The sequence below is a fragment of the Nyctibius grandis genome, chromosome 6 (genome assembly GCF_013368605.1).
Source record: "Nyctibius grandis isolate bNycGra1 chromosome 6, bNycGra1.pri, whole genome shotgun sequence".
Classification (NCBI taxonomy): Eukaryota; Metazoa; Chordata; class Aves; order Nyctibiiformes; family Nyctibiidae; genus Nyctibius; species Nyctibius grandis.
The window spans coordinates 61,496,765-61,517,389 of record NC_090663.1 but is presented as its reverse complement, the minus strand read 5'-3'; the positions used below and the strand labels follow the sequence as shown (position 1 = coordinate 61,517,389).

At 38.8% G+C, this 20,625-nt stretch overlaps 1 protein-coding gene across 2 annotated transcripts in view; it reads left to right on the top strand.

Annotated features, from left to right (window-relative positions):
• PAPSS1 (3'-phosphoadenosine 5'-phosphosulfate synthase 1) overlaps window positions 1-11,863 on the top strand; it is a 49,923-nt gene extending 38,060 nt beyond the window's left edge. For both annotated transcript variants that reach the window (XM_068403087.1, XM_068403089.1), the window contains exon 12: window positions 10,902-11,863. In XM_068403087.1, coding sequence (XP_068259188.1) covers window positions 10,902-11,040 — 139 coding nt within the window. In that variant the 3' untranslated portion in view covers window positions 11,041-11,863. The remainder of the gene's footprint in view (window positions 1-10,901) is intronic.
• Window positions 11,864-20,625: the final 8,762 nt, after the last annotated feature.

Here is a 20,625-nt window from a genome sequence, read left to right as displayed (position 1 = left end):
CTTTTACGCCCCGCCCACATAAAAAAAAAGTTTTTAATGAAATTCATATTGCTCAAAGACAGCAGTGTTTAGATGTGGTTTTAGATCACAAATGCAACTTGACTTCAGCAGGATTTGGGTGAGGTTTCACAGTGCAACTAACCTGATCCAACTTTAGCTGCCACTGGAAGCTCCCCTTTGCCTTCCAGGTATTGGAGTTTCTCTAATTCTGGAGCATGTTGGCACAGATTGCTAAATCCACAGAAAAATATTACTATTTCTTATAATGGTAAGATTAGCTTTCTGCTGGTTTATCTTTCTAAATATGCTTCTCAGGTGTCAGGTATGCATCAGATATGATAAAGAGAAACAGTGAGAGGGTGGAGCTGTGAGAGCATAGTGGACAAGAGAGTGTGACAAGTAGCTGTTTGATCTGTTTAACAATAATGCAAAATGATGTTCTAAGTCCCTTGTATGTCCCAGGGTTTTCAGCTGTTTGTGTTTTTGTTTTTTTGTTGTGGTTTTTTTTTTTTTGATCCAGTTACAGGACAGGTAATTTCACCTTATGCGTGTTCCAATATTATTTCTCACTACTGGGGCATAGCAGAGCCCAAAACTCACTGTATGTATTGCTGTGGTGCCAATGAGTGGGACTGGGAAGATGACTTGTCATTTTAGTTTCAACCTCTTTATTCAGATTATTGAACTGTACTTTTGTTTTTCATCAAACTGCAGTTGAAGTTAGTACTGAAATACAAACTGTCAAACGAGATGTTTTTCTAAAAAAAACCTTGTATTTTTTATATTCTATTTCCTGCTGCTTCTAACTGAAGAAGTATGTCTGTACAACACAGTTCACCTTTGAAAGCAGGGGATGGAATGATCTGTAAAAATGAACCCACCTCTTACCTCTTGTTCTTCAGCTGCTTATGCTGCAGTTACACTGAGTATAAAAGTCTCCAAGGATGTCACTATGGCTTGTGACAATCAACCAATAAGTTTTATTCAGCAGCTTGTGTCTTTCTTACCATGAATTATGTTTATAGATATTGTGCTGGCTTAACTTTGATTGTAAGTTATGTAACTGCTTTATATTTCAGCAGTAAATTCCAAGCACCTGAATTAGTATGCTTTTATTTTTAAAAGCTGCAAAGTGTTATTATCTCTTACATAACTAAGTATAACTTTATGGTATGTTCTTCTGTTGTTTGGAAATCATAAGCAGCATGATAAAGCCAAATCTGTTGAAACCTGACAAGAATTAAAATAGTTTCACTGTGTATTGCTCTACAGCATCCATATGTGTTTAGAAATTTGATGATTTGCTACATTGCAGATGTTTTAAAATTGAAGCTAATCAAGGAGGCTTATTTAGCAGTTGCAGTTTGCTGATGTTGTTCTTCCTTCCTCTTCTCTCCCATATAGGCAACATTCCAGCATAAGGTTCTCCTTAGTGCTGTGAAGCTTCTCTTTGGAGGGCATTGCAGCAGATTTTTTTTTTCTCAAGTGAAGCTATGGACGGTGGCATCAGATCAGACCTGTGCCCTGATACATATGGTATTTTCGTTAGGAGGAATAAAATCAGAGGGAAGGATACTCCTAGCATATATGACATGAAAATCTTTTCCTAAAATTATTGCCTCTTTGCTAGCTGTTGAACTCTTCACTACCTTTGTGCCTTTTGTTATTTGAGATGCATCTAGAAGTCCTTATTGCTTTTCACAGTAACTGCATTGTGATGTAACTATTGCAAGTTTTATGCAAACCTGTATACATTATAACATAAGGTTTCAAAGGCTGTTGTAGTAGATACTATGGGTATTTGTCCTGTTTTTTGTCCAAGTAATTCAGCAAGTTTTAAAGATAGTTGAAGAAAGATTAAAGTGAAAGAGTTATACTGGTGTGTCACTTCTTAGTAAGTTGGAATAGAAGGGGAGTAGCAATGTGAGAGGCCAGAATTCCCATTGCATGGAACAGAAAATCTTTGTAGAAGAATATTGATTCTGTGATCATTGATACCGTACTCTTAGCAGGATAGATTTGATTTAGATCAAGGGGAGTAAAATTGTACCTCTGTCATTAGCTGGAGCAAATGATAAAAAAAAAAATCTCTGTGGTAACAGGTTTTGCCTTTTGTTACAGACTGCATTATGCGCACTCTATTATCCTTTCGTCGTGCCTGTGGGGACCCTTTGGTTTGAGGCATTTTTTTTCTGTTTCTGTCACTGTCTTGGAAAAAAAGACCATGCTGCTATTAGTGTTCAGTTTTGCCCTGCTGCTGTCAGAATGTAAGACCATTTGTCCTGTCTTTTCCTAGATACTGTTTGTAAACTACAGGGCAGACTGGAGTGCGGCAGCAATCCTCTAGATGGCAATGTGGACACATGCAGACTCCCTGAAGAGAGAGCCATTATTGCTCCTGCTTGCCATAGACAGAACACTGTGGTAGGCTCCAGGAAGAGTTAGAGCTTGGGTGGGTGCAGCTGGCTGCATTTCAAGACAGTCTGTGTAATGCTGAAAATGTGGCAGACTACTGGACCATGTGGTATTTGACTCTGTGAGGAGGATGGCAGGGAACAGAGGGTTGTCTGGAAATATGAGAGGATCAGTACTGGTAGAAGACCCTTGGGTGTGAAATAATGATGTTCATGGAAATCTTTCCTGAGCTCACCACTTACCTGGTGAAAAATACTGCACGAAAGTGTGGGGAAGAGGGTTGTATGCATGGAAGCATTCCTCTGACTTGTTTTGGAAATGGGTAACTTGATTTCTATTGCACCTTTCTCAGTTCTTTGAGGCTTGGAGAGTTGACAGCCAACTAGGCAATTCAAGAATTTACATCACTAATGGATGCACAGAAGGTTACGGCAAGTGGGTTTCCCTTGGACTGAGCTATAGCTGAGCTGTGTGTCTTAGCTGCTGGAAGTAGTTATTCTCTCGCTGAGCGGTCATGTCTTCTATTCTTTCAGGCCTCCTAAACTGCTCTATATGGGAAGGTGCTTGTAAGAAGCCATAATGGACACCATCTGCTACCTTCGTGTCTCTCTAATTTGGCAGAGTTGGACCCAGTAGCAAAGACATGCAGAGGTTATTGCAGTTGGGCTCTTTGCTGATGTTAGTGAATTATCTTTCTGCTTCTGAAGGCAATCCCAAGCCATGGGGACGATGGGGGATGAATCTTTGGCTAGTGGTGAAAGGTAACCAAAAGCTTGATCCAGCTGCCAGAAAGATGTCTCACAAGTTGGGGCTGCAGTATTAGCAGTGGCAGAGAGTTGCTTTTGTTGTGACATCTCTAAACATTCATGCTCAGCTTTTATGAGAAAGACGTAACACTTGCTGATGGCATTCCATGTGTGCCTGTGGGGAGTAGGTTTTCACATGCTGGGTTGGTACTGGTCAGCTACATATCATAAGATAGTGGGCAACTATGTGATACTTTGCTGTGCCTAAGTTGCCCATGACCTGATGGTAAGCCTGGGAAGCCTCAAAAAGCCTACCACTGGCCCTGCCTCCAAATTAGTAACAAAGACCCTTACTTCTCAGGTGTGCTGCCTGTGATTCTGAGGTCAGTGTTCTTAAGGGCTTCAGCTGCCAAAGGTGTCCATGCAAGTGCAGTTTCATGGAGCTGATATAGTTTCTCAGTTCCATGAGCATCCTCCAGAACACGTGCTGCCCTTGGAGTTTCAGTAGACCTGGTACCTCTGCTTAGGAACAGTCTGTAGAACATGAATGTTAACTTTGAGTGTCAGGGCCTCACGCTGCTGGGTAACAATGTTGAGCTGTGGAGCTGTGTTGGAGCTGAAGTCACTTGGCAGCAGGTGTATCTCCATGTATCCCTGTTTATAAGGAAAGACAGAGATATCCTGGCTGAATTCAGGGATAATCATGGAGCATTGTGTGTGAGGAAAGGGGGTAAGAAAAGACTGATGTAAAGGCATTTATACTAGCTGCACAGCAATTGTAGTTGCAGAGTGGTGCGCAAAGTTTAACTTGTATAAATTGTTTGACTAAAGTTACCCTTTAAAATATTAAGACCTGTGAACAACCAATGACTTGAAACCGTATTTGTATTTTACCTCTTGAAGCCACCACAATTTTTAATTTGTTTCTTGTACATCTTAGAACTAGGTTTAGCACCTCATGGAACTGCAGTCTTAAAACATATTTTTGAAAAAGATGTGTTTAAAGATTTAGGAAAGGGATTTGAGGAATGCATTTGAAGTGATGTATAGCAGCACAGGTAGAGCTAACTTCATTTTATTTTCCCTTTGGTCAAAATGAAGATAATAAAGAAAAATTCCCTTTTTCTTGTTGTTGAATTCGGATAGCAAGCCTAACCTAAGTTTCTGTGGGAAGCTTGAGCATTTCCACTTGCATAGAATTCTGAAGAAATAATACATATAGAAACTAGTACGAATATTGGTACAGTCCTTTGCTTATCATATTTTTTACCCTTTTAGCTTTCATAGAATTTTGGATCAATAAATGAATATGTCCAAACATGTTTTGGATAAGTTTATAGAAAGAATTCTAGTTATAATGGAGAAATTCAAAATGAATGTCTAATCTGTGAACTATTAGACTGAAGTGTAAAGAAAAAACAACCAAAGAACCAAGAAACCAATAAAAACCACCACCACCCCCCAAAAAATCCCTACCTGATGGTGAGATCCCTTCAGAAAAACAGACAGTGTGTTTCTTCAGCCAAAAAGGCCTCTCAAGCAGTTACCACAGACAAGTGTAATTTGGGATTGGTAGCTTAATAATAGTAGTTGTTCGGGTGAGCAGAGATTCCCAATTCTTTACAGAAGATCAGTCCTATAAAATGCAGCCACAGACTGCGGCTGAGAAAAATCTCAATTAAGAAAGGAAATTAGTCTGGCAATTAAAAAAGCCACAGCAGTGTCTGGAAAAGTTGATTTTTTTCCCTCTCTCTTTTTTTTTTTTTTTTTTTTTTTGTCCTGAAAGAAAACTGATGAGATCATTTTGGCTAAAAGTAACCCATAAGTAAGGTTACTGGAGCAGACTGTTCATGCTTTCTGTGAAATGTGAATGAAGCATGGGTATCTGCGAAGAGGAGAGACTATATAGTATATTCTCAGGACCTTTAATATGGGTGTCATGACAGCTTTAATACTATCAAGTCATACTTACAGGACAGCTGTTCCAACTAAGTACATAGTGTTCCCAAATTTGTTTGGTCTGATACCTGATTTTTAAAGTGATAATAAGAGGCTGAGATAAGCACACTTGACTGTCCTCCTTAGTTTGGCTATCTGAAATATGGTTTCTCAATTAACATTAGTGCATAATTTGGGATACATTGAAACACTAAAGCAGCTCAGAAGACTTAAACCCTTCTGCCAGTCAGAAAGGAATTTCATTCACAGCATGAAAGGATTTGCTTTGCATATGTTAATATTAATCACGTTATTATGTTCTACTTTCACAAAGAGTTTGTTCATGTCCAGTTAGGTTTTGAACGTAGCTGATACTAGCTGGTTCATTCAGCATCATGGGGCATTCTCAAGGCATGACATAGACTGACATAACAAAGACTTGACACTGTAAGGGACAATGTTCTGTTCCTGTAGGAGTTATGGTATAAGTCATGACCTGATGCTGCAAAGGCAAATTTAAATTCAGTGAAAATTCTTCTGAAAAGGGTTGTAAGGTTAGATTTCACCTCATGACAGATCCTGTTCAGGAAGCATGAATTTGAAAAGGAGAACTGTTAAAGGACTGAACCCCAGATAAGGAGGCTGTGAATTTTACTAGGAATTAATCAGATCTAAAGTTTACCAGCTGACTAGAACACGGCAGTTGTTTCGAAGCCAGACCAGGTTGAATAAGTCATCTTATTGTTTTATTTCATAGAATCATAGAATCAATTTGGTTGGAAAGGACCTTTAAGATCATCGAGTCCAACCGTTAACCTAGCACTGCCAAGTCCACCACTAAACCATGTCCCTAAGCACCACATCTACTCATCTTTTAAATCCCTCCAGGGATGGTGATTCCACCACTTCCCTGGGCAGCCTATTCCAATGCTTGATAACCCTTTTGGTGAAGAAATTTTTCCTAATATCCAGTCTAAACCTCCCCTGGCACAACTTGAGGCTGTCTCCTCTCGTCCTATCACTTGTCCTGGGAAAAAGAGACTGACACCCACTTTGCTACAACCTCCTTTCAGGTGGATGTAGAAAGACCTCTTCCTGCAGCCTCAGTGATAAGGTCTTCCCTCAGCCTCCTTTTCTTCAGACTAAACAACCCCAGTTCCTTCAGCTACTTCTCGTAAGACTTTTTCTCTAGACCCTTCACCAACTTCGTTGCCCTTCTCTGGACACGCTCCATCACCTCAATGTCTTTCTTGTAGTGAGGGGCCCAAAACCGAACACAGGATTCGAGGTATGGCCTCACCAGTGCCGAGTACAGAGGGGACAATCAGTTCCCTAGTCCTGCTGGCCACACTGTTTCTGATACAAGCCAGGATGCCATTGGCCTTCTTGGCCACCTGGGCACACTGCTGGCTCATATTCAGCCAGCTATCGATCAAAACCCCCAGGTCCTTTTCCACCAGGCAGCTTTTCAGCCACTCTTCCCCTGGGGTTGTTGTGACCCAAGTGCAGGACCCAACACTTGGCCTTGTTGAACCTCACACAACTGGCCTCAGCCCATCAATCCAGCCTGTCCAGATCCCTCTGCAGAACCTTCCTACCCTCAAGCAGATCAACACTCCTGACCAACTTAGTGTCGTCTGTAAACTGAGGGTGCACTCGGTCCCCTTGTCCAGATCATTGATAAAGATATTAAAGAGAACTGGCCCCAATACTGAGCCAAGGGGATCACCACTTGTGACCGGCTGCCAACTGGGTTTAACTCCATTTACCACAACTCTTTGGGCTCAGTCATCCAACCAGTTTTTTGCCTAAAGAAGTGTACACCCATCCAAGCCATGAGCACTAATTATCATACATGTTTCCAAAAAACATATTTTTATGAATAGGCAAATCTATGAATGAATGATCTGTACTTTTATCATGAGTCTTGCATTTAAGAGTAATTTCTTAAGACTTTGAGAGCACCAGACATTGCCCTCCACAGAGAATGGGAATTCCAAGAAGTTCATTTGCACAGTGCCAGATACCCTAACAGAAGGTCGGGTTTCCCAAGATTATGATTGATGTTTATCGCTCCCAAATGAAAAATCAGTTATATAATATATTAGGTTAAATCTGTAGGGAATCATTGTTGAAGTGGAAAAAATATTCTCCTCAGTCACTCTAATAAGGTATTGTATGAACACCTCAGAGATACAGCAGAGGTTTCCTGTAGGACTGTGGGCATCTTCATGCAGCTGTTTCCCACTTGTCACAAGAACTGTAAGGTCTTTGAAATCTTAGCCTCACACACAGCTCTTAGAGTGTTTGAGCTCGTAACAAAGCATACAGAAATGTCCTTGTTGCTGAGGTCACTTGTGGGCTTATAGTAAAAAATAACTACTGAATGCACAAAAAAAAAAAAAGGGAAATCCATTTAGCAGATTAAAACATTAGTCTTTGTAAATGAAAGAAAGGAAAGAACTGGTGTATGAATTTTTAATTTTCTGTGCATGGTTTCTGGTGTCCTTTGAGTCTGATGCTCAGTTACTGTGGATAGTTTGAAGATTAATTAACAGCACAAATTTGTTCCCATGTTATTCTGAATAAATTGCTGAGTTCCAAATATAAAATATTATCTTGTGCACCTGTGGGTGTCTGTATGTATATCTGTGTGTGGAAGGAGGGCACAATCTGAAGTGTAAGAGAAGATTCCTTTCCTCCTTTTGCTAGATGTATGAGAGCACAGCAAAGTTATGTGTTTTCTGTCTGCCTAGCCCTGTGCTCCATAAGTAAGGAGATTTCACAGCAAGTGTATGTAAGGCTTTTTCTACACTGTGAGTGTCATAGGCTTCTAGGATGCTATTCCATGGAACAAACACCAGTCTGAATGTAATATGTTTCAAGACTGGTTTTCTTTTGACAAGTTTTTGTTGTGGATTTATTTCTGCCTTTTTTTTCTCTCTCTGTTGGAGAATGCTTTTAATTGCATTGGTACCAAATATTACGTCAATACTAGTCAAACTCAGTTGGTAGTTAAAGGCCAAAGCGATGTTACAAACATTTACCAACACGCACTGTGGCTCAAAAAAAGCTAATTCCAGCAGCCACTGAATAAAAATTTCAAAGGCACTTAAATCCCATGCTCAGAAAAGGCTTGGGTTAAGTTTCATTGAGAGTCATTCCAAATCTCACTTGAGAACAGAATTTGGATGGCTTTGGCATTTGTATTTCATAGCAGCTTTAATGGTCAAATGTTTCCCCCTCTCATGTACCGCTCAAATCCGTTTTATGAAGAGTAACTCCTAATATCCTCAAAATTCACAATGAACTAAATTACTTGACTCTTCTTTCTGGTTTCTTTTTCCACAAAAGCAAATCACTCATGCTGGTGTGTTGTATTTCAAAATGCTCGTGGTTCACATCACACCACAGTGCCAGTACTGATAAGGTATTTCTGCTTAGTGGAAATCTCAGTTTCTGATATTTGAGAGGTTTGATTTTTATCAACAATAATAAAATGTAAAGTATTTTTACATTAGTAAAAACAATGAGTAAAGACAATGAGTATTGAGTGGTTATTCAAATACTCTGTTTTAGGTATGAAAGTGGAGATTAAACTGGAAACAATAAAATTGCAAATGCGATGATTTTAAAAAAGACAAAAATTACTGTGTTGTTTCAACATACAGTATATATTGCCAAAGCTCCATTTGAGTCACTTTAGTGATTACTAATTAAGGTAATTTCCTTCTTTTGAAGAAAAACCCATTCAGAAGAGAAGCTGGGGATAATGAGAGGGCATCATTAGTACTTTTGTACTTTTTAATAGTATTTTTGAAACATTTCTAGAAATGTTGTGAGATGCTGAATGTAGTATGTTTCTTAAATGATCCTTACTCATGTTTTTCTTTCCTTTTGTTATAGTTTCTATAGATCTCCTTAGCTTCTTTTCATGTTTTTCTTTCTTGATATCTCCGATTCCTGGAGTGCTTTTTATTCAACTAGGGATAAGAAGAAGCTAAAGGAATTGGGGTCTTATTGAAGCAAACTTATATGGCATATCTAAATTTATTGTCTTAGTACCTTTATTTCGCTTGTAGGCCATGGAAGGAAGTTGAGTATTTTTCTGAAAACTTAACAGGCAAGGAGGGTATAAAGCAGCTAACATTTTATTTTAATGCTCAAACTTTGGTATTGCTACCACACTGTGGAGAAAACTACACATGGAGAAACTTAATAGCACTTGCTTTACTCTTCTCTTCCTGATCATCTGAAGACCTAGTATTTTTTTTCTAGAATTAACTAGGCTTATCAGTTCCCCACATATATTTTATAGAAATAGTTCTTTGGAAAGAACGCGAGTTACCTTCAAGCAGTGTTAGTGAACAGTGGGCATCTCTCTGCTAAGGAACAAAATTTTCAGGCATTATAAATAGCAGTGACATAACTTTTTCTCCCATGGGCTTACGTCAACTTTAAGTTTTCATTTTTATGTAATTTATATTTTGCAGAATTGAAGCACAGTAGGGTTTTTTGCCTTGTGACACTTCAGGAACCCACTGTCCCAAATTGAGAGCAGTAAGAAAAAAGCATGTATGGCAGTGCTGCTGTGTAAATGTATACAACGCAAATCAAAAAGTTACGGGGTTAGTGGTTTTGTGAAAGGGAACTGTGGAATGCTTTCTGCATCTTGCTAACTTCCATACCCTACTGAGCATAGCTGAGCACTTAGAGCCAAGTTCTGCCCTCTGATGCGCACACTTGGCTCTTGTTTCTAAGCCATGTGCATCTGAGATCAATACTTGGCTTTTATTTCAAACAGACAAGTAAAGAATGAGTAATGCATGCATGTTGCAAATTGAGCAAATGGTGTAAGTAAAATTGCATATTTAATTTAAGAATAAATTTTTTCATTGGAACATTTGGTAGAACTGTGACATTCTTGTCTTGCTTTTACTGTTTCAGTCCTGTGAGGAGTAAGAGTTTAATTTGTGGAGCTTTTGCTTCTTATGACCACATACCTGAGAAGCTAATATTAGTTTAGATTGTCATGTTAACAATGATTAACAATCCTGATCTGGGTTCATTTGTGCATTTGTCCAAATGAATTCTGATTTTTAGGGAGAAATGTCTTTAGGGGAAGGTGTTTTTATTATTCCTCTGCTTTATTTTGAACTGTATGTGCCACATTGCTGATATGCGTATATATGTATATGCATGCTCAGTGGCTTGCAGTGGCCCAGCTGCGGAAGCTGTGGAGCTTGCCTTTAGACTCCAAGGCTTTTACTTTGTTCTGCAAACTGTCCTTCACTAAGATTTTGTGCAAGGTTGTTTTTTCACATTCCCTAGTGGCACTGAAATGACCTTCTTCAACCAGCACTGGAACCTTCAACTAGCACATAGGGCTGGTCTACTGCCATGGCAGGGTGAGGTGCAGAATAGGATGGCTGCTGTTGCTTGGCAGAGGAGACGGAGGAGATGGTTGCTTGGTAGAGGAGATGGTTCTCTCAACAGCAGTTCACTGTTTCCTCATAGAGAGCGAGCCAGGCTAGATGGAAGCACAAACTCAATTCAGTCAGTTGGACCATGCTGCTAAACCTCAGGAGTTACCTAAGCTGAATATTGTAGATGGTGTATATTCTAGAGATTTACAGGCATTGTTGACCAAATGCCTGGAAATGACAGTTGCTATAAAGCGTTACACTCCCAAGAAGAAATTTATAAAGTATCAAGAAAGCAGAAGGAATATGAGCAACTTTGCCTGCTTTTAAAATGTGTTCTTTCTTTTCTCCCCCCTTGCCCCCACTCCTACTCCCTCAGCCATGAAGACTTTGAATTTATATCGGGGACCCGCATGCGCAAGCTGGCTCGAGAAGGACAAAACCCTCCAGAAGGCTTCATGGCTCCTAAGGCTTGGACTGTGCTGACAGAATACTACAAATCCTTGGAGAAGGTTTAGGCCTCTTATTAACTGCAGATCAACCTTTGACGCCTGATTTATTTACGAGAAGGGGACCACACAGTCACCGTTCATGTTGCTTTGTTGTGGTGTCTGTCAGGAAGTTCTTCTCTGAAAACAGACTCTTTCTCCCTAACTTAGCATCATTCTTTGCCTGTCCTTATGGGTTCTATTATGTCCTGGCACCTAACTAGCTGCTGGTTTTAATGTCTTCTCTTTTATTGCAGTTAATATTCTTGCAGGAGGATTTTTAACTCTTGTCTTCTTTTATATTTTACTGCCTCTGTCCTATGAGTTCTGCAGCTGTTAAATAGATACAGCTTTCTTCATATGTTATTTAAGCTGCTGGGTAGTGTTTGGTTTTAGTAGTTTGTAGGAGAAAATGTAATGGTTAGACCCTTAAGTATGGATAGATTATCTATAAATCAAAAAAGTAAATAAGTTTTAAAAAATTTGTAAAAGTGTCCTCATCTTTATCTCATTATCATCTCCGGAAGCACTTAACATTAATTTCTTACTACATGTAATCAAAAAGCAGAGTTTTTAATATAGCATAGTTAAACTTTGCTTTCTTTGTTTAGTTTTGGAGTTCATTGAGTTGCCTGGTGATTTTCTTCTGCTGTGGACCTGTAAAGATGGCTAAGTAATGAATAAAAGAAAAGATCTAGTTTTCTCTTTGGATTGCTAACTAATCCAGATTTTTTTTATGTGCTTGTTACCATAGGTGTCAGCAGGCAATCTTTTTTATTTCATTTGATATAACTTGCTAGTTTTTGATTCCAGATATACTTGTTCAGCATACTACAACTTTAAAAAAAGTATGGCAAACCAACCTTGAATTCATGTTTAATTATTAGAAGAAAAATTAAAAAAAAAAATCCTTAGATCTTGGCTTTCCTGTGGTACAAATGCGTAGTCCTGAGGTTAATTTTCTGGCTATTTTTCAAAGTCTCCAAAGAGTAATCTCCTCCTCTTGGTTCAGCTTTGCTTGCTTGAAAGGCTTGTTCTTCTAGGATTCTTCAAAAATCCTGAAGCTGGTTAATTCAGTATGTGAAACATTAACTGCTAAAGGAAAACACAAAGAATGAAAAGTAAAACACCTTTTTGAGTGTGAAGTAACACTGACCTATTGGGATCTTTTCAAGCATTTGCAGGTAATCAGTGGAACCATCATAACCCCTCGTGGTCTATTAGCTAGGAACTGTCTCATATCCTTCTCACGGAAACTTACTTTTCTGTTTGTCAAACAGTGTATACAGGAGGAACCAGCTCAAGATTGTTTTTAGAATGTTGATACTGGCCTGCTCCTGAGCCTGGATGAAGCATGTGTTCATCTAGATTTTTTTGGATGGGGGGAAGGTTGTGATGAGGGGACCTGTGAATGGGAAAAATGCTACTTGCAATCTTTGTTTACTTGTTCACAATAGTATTTAAGAATTACTTCCTTCTCTTTTCTTCCTCTGTCTCTTTAGAGAGATGTAGAAAGCGTCTTTTCTGGGATTCTTACCTCTGATAGAAAGTAAGGCAGAATTGGGAAAAGGCAAGAGATGTTTATTAGCGAACCACAACAATTACTTGAGACTGTGTTTTGGTAGCTTAAAGCTTATTTCTTCAGAATTGCTGAACAGATTTTCTTCAGACTTGGCTTTCTTTTTAGATTGTAGGATGTGTGAAATCCAGAAGAAAGAGTCAGTTCATCCATGTGCAGCTGTTCATGCAAAACTTCAAGTTTAACTATGAAGGTGAACAAGAGTTATCAGCTGCTAAAATGGGATTTGCTGTTGGAAGTTGGAGTTTGGACTCCTTGCTGTCAGGTTTGATTCTTCTGCTAGCTATGATGAAATATAATAAAAATATTTTGGCAGAATAGCAAACACAGGTGAAAGTCTACAGAAGTTAATGTCTACGTGTGCTATATGAAGTCCGGGAAATAAGTGGGAGTGCTGACCGTGAATATGAATCATCCTGTAAAGTTAATTTAGAAGCATGAATGCCTTCAAGCAAATTAATACAGTGATAACAACCAGATCTAGTTTTCATACTTAGCTGATTAGATGCGTAGGTCCTGTTGTTATAGTGCTTCTGGAAAGCATTCCTTGCAAGGCTCTGTATTAAAGAAGCTTTCAGGTTTATTCTAACTTTAAGCCAACAGCCACAGCATTCACAGCACAATGCTGATTAAGAACAGGAGCATCTGGTCCATTTGTGGGCAGGACTTGCTCTATACAACAACATTTTCCTGTATCATATGAGTTTTCACTGTAGAGTTCAAATTTTTCCTCTTATCTGCAGCTGCCTTATTTAAGGAAGCCATACTTACAGGAAAGGACTACCCCAGAGATTATTCTTTTGCCAGTGTTTCTCTTTCTTTAGCTTTTCTCTGCCTTATCTCAGTGGGTAGCGTTGTCAGTTGGCCAGTCCTAACATTCTGTTTTTAACAGTAGGTTCAGCTTCATTAATGGTGCTATGGCATTTAGGGCTCTTCAGAGACAACAGTTAGATGTCTTCCAGGAGGCAGCAACAGGACTAATGAGGTAATGGTTGTTGCACCCAACACCTGTCTTCCCACACCTGCTCTGTTGACAAAGAGCAATGACCTCAGGAACATGCCACACAAAAGTAATAATACTCTTGAACCATGTGATGGATGTGAGGACAAGCAGGACCTAACTTTCCAGCTGGGAAAATAAAAAGCTCCATTGTCTCGTTTCTTCAGTTCCTGAAACAAATCTTTTTTACTGGAAAAATACTGATGTGTACATGAATCACGAATCTAAGCAGTTATACAGGTGTATTCTTTTCTTACGAATAACAGCAAAATCAAACTTTCAAGTATGTTCTTTTTCTAAAGGTCGTTTTGCTTTAACAATCAAGAGGAGTTTCACTCTGTTCATTAGAATGAAAAATGTCAAAAAGTGCTCCCCCTGCCTCCCACCTTCTGCCTCTACATTGACCTACATTACAAATGGTTCTTTACCTGCTACTCTTGCACAGGATAGTTTATGGCTGCTCTTCTGTGCTTTTTGTACAGTCTCAGGATGATTATTCACTTCTAGCTGATCGTTCTGATGTATTGGGCATGTGATGTATTAAAGTAATTATGCCTTTGATCTGTATGGCTGATACAAGGACAATCTGGACCCAACTTTCCAAAATACAAGGATTAATGAGGTAGGTGGAGATTACCAGATCCTCATCCTTGGGGTTAAATAAATGGTACAAAATTACTACCTCTCCTAGGTGAAATGGTTAATTCCAGATGACTTTGATTCCTGCAGTACCTATGAGCAACTTAAGAAAAAGGCAAGTTTTTTGTAAAGAATCTCATGGCTGAGAATTCTGTTTTAGTATGTGAGCTCCTATATGCCTGTTTTTGACTAACATGAATATTCAGGGTAACTTTTCAAGTAAAGATCTATAGGTCGTGATGGAAAAAGAGTAGATTAATGCTGAGGATGCTGACTTCTGTCTGATTTTTTTCAGTGGGGAATCTGAGCACTAACAACTCCGTAATATATTAGAGATGCGAAATGAAAAATGTAGACTAGGTCACAGGTTTTTTTAGATGCAGCTTGGAGCTAATCAAGCTTCTACATCTGGAATAAGTCAGTAGAAATCAGGAGGGAGAGGAAATGAGTGGATGTCTTGGTGTGGTGGTGATGGTGTTGGTGGAAATAGAACAGGGCTACCATGAGCTGTGTAGCTAGTAGTGTAATTGGCTTGAGTGTGGACCTTCCTTGCATTTCGTATTTCCTTAATTTCAAGAAGTTCCACGGGTGAGTCACACACAGGGTTAAAGTTATTGTCTTTCCATGCTACGAAAAGAATAGAAGTTACTTTGAGCATCCTGACCAAGTACTAACAGAGTAGTCCAGATCCTTTTCCCTTCCTGACAGATTAAAGGTGCTAATCAATGTATTACTCCCTTTCCCTGTAAATGCTGACAGCTTCAAAAACAAGAGTATGTGTGTTTCAGTATTTACACACACAGCATCCCTTGTATCTCTGGTCATGAACCTTTAAGCTTTTGTGCTAGGCACTGTAGGAACACAGAAGAAAGCTCTAATCTCTGCTTCCCTGTTAGTCAGAAGATGTTTACTGTATCTATGGCACCATCTCCAAAGGCAGGAAAGGGAAAACTATTCCTTCACTTAATATAGGGGAATCCACAGGAAAAAATAAAATGGAACTTCTTTACAGTGAGGGTAACTGGACACTGGAACAGGCTGCCCAGAGAGGTTGTGGAGTCTCCTTCTTTGGAGACATTCAAAACCCACCTGGACGCGTTCCTGTGTGATATGATCTAGGTAATCCTGCTCCGGCAGGGGGATTGGACTAGATGATCTTTCGAGGTCCCTTCCAATCCCTAACATTCTGTGATTCTGTGAAACTGAATCTTCATTTAACTTTGCGTGCTGGTAAGAAATGTGTAGGAATGATATTCTACTCCTCAAACCTGACACAGAATCCTTCACCACCACCCATGAAATAATAAGGACATGAGGCTGTAGTGAGTTGGCTGAATTAAATGCTAGAATGAAAGCAACTGATAGCTCAGAATTAGTATTTTGTTGTTGTTTATGAATTGGTCTCTGAAACTTTCTTACCAAAACTCCTGATTTAAATGCTGTTAAAGAGGAGAGTGACACTAGTTCAATTTTTTTCATGTTTACAGCTTTTTACAAGATGGAACTGAGAAGCTAGATTGCCAAGGGTAAATTTAAAGTCTTCAATGGCCAATTCGTTGGATATGAGAGTTCCTTGCCAGCAGCCAAACATGTGTTGGGTAAACATGTGATTTAAAGGAAGACCGTGTTGAGGTTTCTGCTCGGTTGTGTTGTTTTACCTTGAAAAAAGCCTGAGGGCTGGAATAGCAGGGCCTCTTTTACGTTTGCTTTCTCATTTCACAAAAAACTTTTTTATTATGAATATAGCTGGATTTTTACTAGGCTTTTGAAGTGTCCATTGAAGGGTTTTCTTTGTGTCTCCTGCAAGCTCTGTGTCTGCTCTTGTGGTATTAGGATTTTTTTTTACCTGTATCCCTTTTCATTATTTAGTCTTTATTAAAATAACTTTTTTCTTCTTTATGGGAGAGTATATGTGTGCATGAGCCAGAATCATGCCTTCAACATTTCCAGAGCTGTTTGCCCTAGAAACCTCATCTTGATATCATTTTGAAGTTGAGGGGAGAAGGCAACTACACTGAAAGCTAGAAAACACTGCTTTAAAGCCACATCTGGAATTCTTAGACAGTAAATGACTTCAACTTAAAACTGAGAATACAGAGATTTTATATGCCATAAAACTCAAGGAGCCTTGGATTCAGTATAAGGACTGTCACACGACCTTCATGTTAAAATCCATCTACGCAATGCTTTGAAGTATGATTGTAGTCAGAACACTACCTGTCTATACATAAAAAGAGAAAAAAAAATCAGTTTCAATGTGAACTTCAGTGGGGTGGAAATAGTGCCCAAATCTTGCTTTTATCCTCTGCAAACAAAGCTGTTTTGTCTGTGGAGTCCTACACTCATCACTCTAAATTGCATCGTATGAGAAGATGACAAACATTTTGGCCGTATCCACCTATTTTCATCTCATAACAGCAGTTATGATTGCAAGTAAAAGACTTGCAGTCTAAGCTGTGTGTTTTCAGTTTCTGCTGAGCACCTGCAGATTTCCAGACTTTCCACCCAGATGACCTGTGTCTGAATTTTTGTGGTCTAAATCAATTATTTCTGTAATGATTGATAGCAAAGTTTGTTGCAATAATTGTGATGAGACAGATGAGACACACCAGTATCCATGTGTTAGTATTCCCTGAACATCGTTGGTGCATTTTATTTATTACAAAACAGGACATTTTATTCAGGAGGACAAACCCACTCCTCTAACATGGAAACATTTCTCTGATTTCAGGAGTGCTCCTCAGAGAAAGAGAAAACCTTTAGGCTTTTGTACTATTAATTTGATTTCATCAGTAGCTTTCTCAAAGGCTTAAGTGAAAGCAGAAGAGACTCCTTGACCCTTAAACATTGGGTTCAAATGAGTTTCCCACTGTAGAATGGAAAACTGCAGCCAGATAGTCCAGGGAAGGTTGTTTGCAGGATTGCTCACATGCCATTGAGTTCTGCCTTGTTTATAGTCCATCTACCACCTGTGAAAAACAGTATTTTGATAATTTGATTCAATTGTTTCCAGACAATGAAGACAATCATGAGACAAGATCGTGATTAAACATAACTTTCCACTAGGAAAAAGTTTAGCACTATTATAGTTTATATTTAAACTAGGATACAGTCTGAAAGATCCAGTGTTATAATTATATGAGCAAAAATTTCCTATCATACTATGTGACAGCAGAGCAATAAACATGCCATCAAAGTCAACATCAGAAGTACAGTGCAAAATGCTAAGTATCATTGACACTTCTTCATTAGAGACAGTTATTTATAACTCCTTTGTTCATTATTTCTTCAAGGAAAAATACTGCTTCTTTCTGAAAACTGAAAGTCTGTTTGCCTTACTTGGTAGTTAGAGACTCTCAGAATGGCAGTGATTCTTCGTAGTTTTTTCTGTTTTGCTGTGAGTATTTTTAAATATATGCACACTTCTGAGCTCCACAATGAGAAATGGCTTTGCAAAGACCATCAAAGTTTTAAAGTTGTTCTTTGTAAGTATTCTTGGCTATTTTACTTATAGTAGTTTAGTCGTTTTTCCCTCTGTACAAAGAAAAAAAGTATCATAAAGATCAATCTTACGTAGAGATTGGGTACAGAATTTTTACCAACTATTAAAACAAGTGTAGCTAGTTTCCTTTTCATACAAGCATTTGGTTCAGGGATGTCCTTCATTCATGTTGTAAGGATTTCTTGTCAAATACTTCATGTGCTGAAGAAAAGTGTAGATTGTGAGTTGATGGTGGAGAGTTCCAGGGTAGCCTCATTCAAGCACTAACAGTAAAAGACCACATCTCATAATATGTAATTCTTTCAAAAGAATATTGTGCCTTTTCTATAATCGTAGTTGGGATATAAATGCAAATTCAAAGCAGCATGTTCTGTCTAAAAGATGTGCAGAAAGAAATGAACCTTCTTCAGTCAGTGGTTTTCTGAAAAAAAAAAAAAAAGGCTTCCTTTTCACATTTTTAATGTACTTGAAAAATGAAACATAAATATCCTGACCTTTCAATTTCCGTACTTAAAGATGTGTATTGATGGGGGACCAACATGTTTTCTCTCTCTTATTCAAACAGTTGCATTGTCTTCAGTTTGAGGATTTGCTGAATATTGGCAATGAACTAAAAATCGTGGTCTATCTAGACCAATCCTACACTAGACAGTTTCAAACAAGCAAACTTATCTTTTCATTTAGACATACTTAGTTGACCTTTTTCACTTGTATAGAACTTGCAACAACTCTTCTTTTCAGATTTTTCTACATAACTGTGGAACTAATGAAATAAAATTCAGCCTCTTTACCCATTATTGGTTTGATTATTATCCTACATGTGTCTCTAGATCTTGAAACTAATGCTAAGGAAGTAGGAACCTTTCCACATTGTTTTTGTGATGTTAACTCTGGAAGACATCATTGATGATCATCAATGCGAACTTGAAGAAAGATCTGGCTGCCTGTGGAGAAATGAATCTGATTGTATTGACAGCCTGCAGAGTGTGTGCTAACTCTTCTCTCTAAGTCTGTGACTGAATGTTGCAATACACAGAGCCTTTTATTTTGACAGAAAAGGGGTAAGTCACTGTTTTCTTAAATGTGACACAATGGGGGTTTCCAAAGAAACAGATTTATCTTAACCAGCCAAATAAAGACAAAAACATAAGCTAGGAGCTTTTTAGCCAGTGGCTTACAAAATGATCAGTACAAATTAAAGAAGGCCCACCCACTAAACCCCAGAGATTTGTGTCTGTGTGTATCCCCAGGGAGACTAACACTAATGCAAAGAGTTCCAGCATTGAAGAGGATTTTATGCTGTATGAATTTATTATGCATCTCATGGTTCCTGTGGAATTTTCAATGTCTGCTCAATCTCCACATGCAATTTTAATATAATATGTGCTCGTAGTACATTCCGCTCTTGTATCTTTTCCTTCCTTTTCTCATAAAATGCTCTGTTATTGTTTCAGGATGAAAGTTTTCTCGACTTGGATGTGTCGAGGGAAGCATCGCAGTTTACAAGGGAACTCATGCAGTTTACAGTTTCATCAGTCAGCCGTGAAAACTATGAGAGAAGGGGCTGACAATGGAGTTTCTGATTTTGATCAGGGCCAGTATAACAGGGGCCTACAATCTTTTTTTTTTTTTTTTGGTTTGCAGACTACCACAGGTGTGTAGGGTTTTTTTGTTTCATCATTTTTTTTGTTTTAGTAAGCATTAGTCAGCCTATAATCTTGTTATCGTTTAGTTATCTTCTGAGATTCCTTTAATAGTAGTCTGTGAGCCTTTCTGGGAAGTGCATCTCACAAGTTTAAAACCATTGCTCTAGAATAACAGTTAATAAGTGTTCATGAATCTTGTCTATATGAAATTACAAAGTACAGAAGCATTCAAAGAAACAAGAATAAAAATTAAAAATAAAATATTATAAATCGAGTGGACAGTATTAGAGGGGTTAGCATGTTCCTGTGTAGGCCAAACTCCATTTTACATCCACCACACACAAGAAAGTCGCTGGTATATATTGACTGTCTGGGTTTGTACATTACCACACATGCAGGTAAGAACCCAGTGAAAGCTAAGACAACAGCTCCAAGCCAGCCAAGGCTTAGAAGGGAAGTGTCTGAAGGAAAGTCGGCTTTTGCCTTCCAGCTAAAGAAGTGTGGAGTGAAAGAGGAACTGAGACCCTGAACTTTGAGACTGGATCTCTTGTACATTAGATATGGAGTTGGAGCCAAGGCAAATACCACTGCTTTGTCTGGTGGAAAGTTCATCTAGAATAGTCTTGTGGACACAAAATGTTGAACCTTGTCGGTGTAAGAAGAAATCATGTAATGAGTACTAATGTTCTTGCACTTGCTTTTCTCATTAGAAAAGCAAGCATTGTCTGCCATGTGCTGCCTTAACCTTGGCTGCTTTGGTATTATTTGTCTTGGGCCTGATGGCCTTGACCTTTCATACTTAGGGTTTACCTGCACTCTAGCTATCTTTGTGGGGCTCCAGGAGCTGGTTCTCTTTGGACTTTCAGCTGCTTTCTCACTGTGGCAGATGCTGGATCTCTGACACAGCCAGATTTTTTGGGTTCCCTGAGCATGCTTTTCAGTGAGCTTTGCTATTTTTACTATCTCTGGAGCATGTTTTTGTGGGCTGTTGTTTTGGGGGTGTGGGGTTGTTTTTTTTTTTTGCTCCCCCCTTGTATTGGTGGAGCTGAAAGCAAGAGTTACTGTGATATGAACATAAGTGTCCTACTTCACCATCTCTTTATGCTTCTACTGCTGCTTTTCATGTCACAGCTTCCAGTCAAGAGCCTACTTGCTGAGAAACAGAGAAAGCCTTGATATTGTGCAAGCACTGTCCAGCAATAGCCAAAACATTGGTGTGTTACTAATACTGTTTTAGCCACAAATCCAA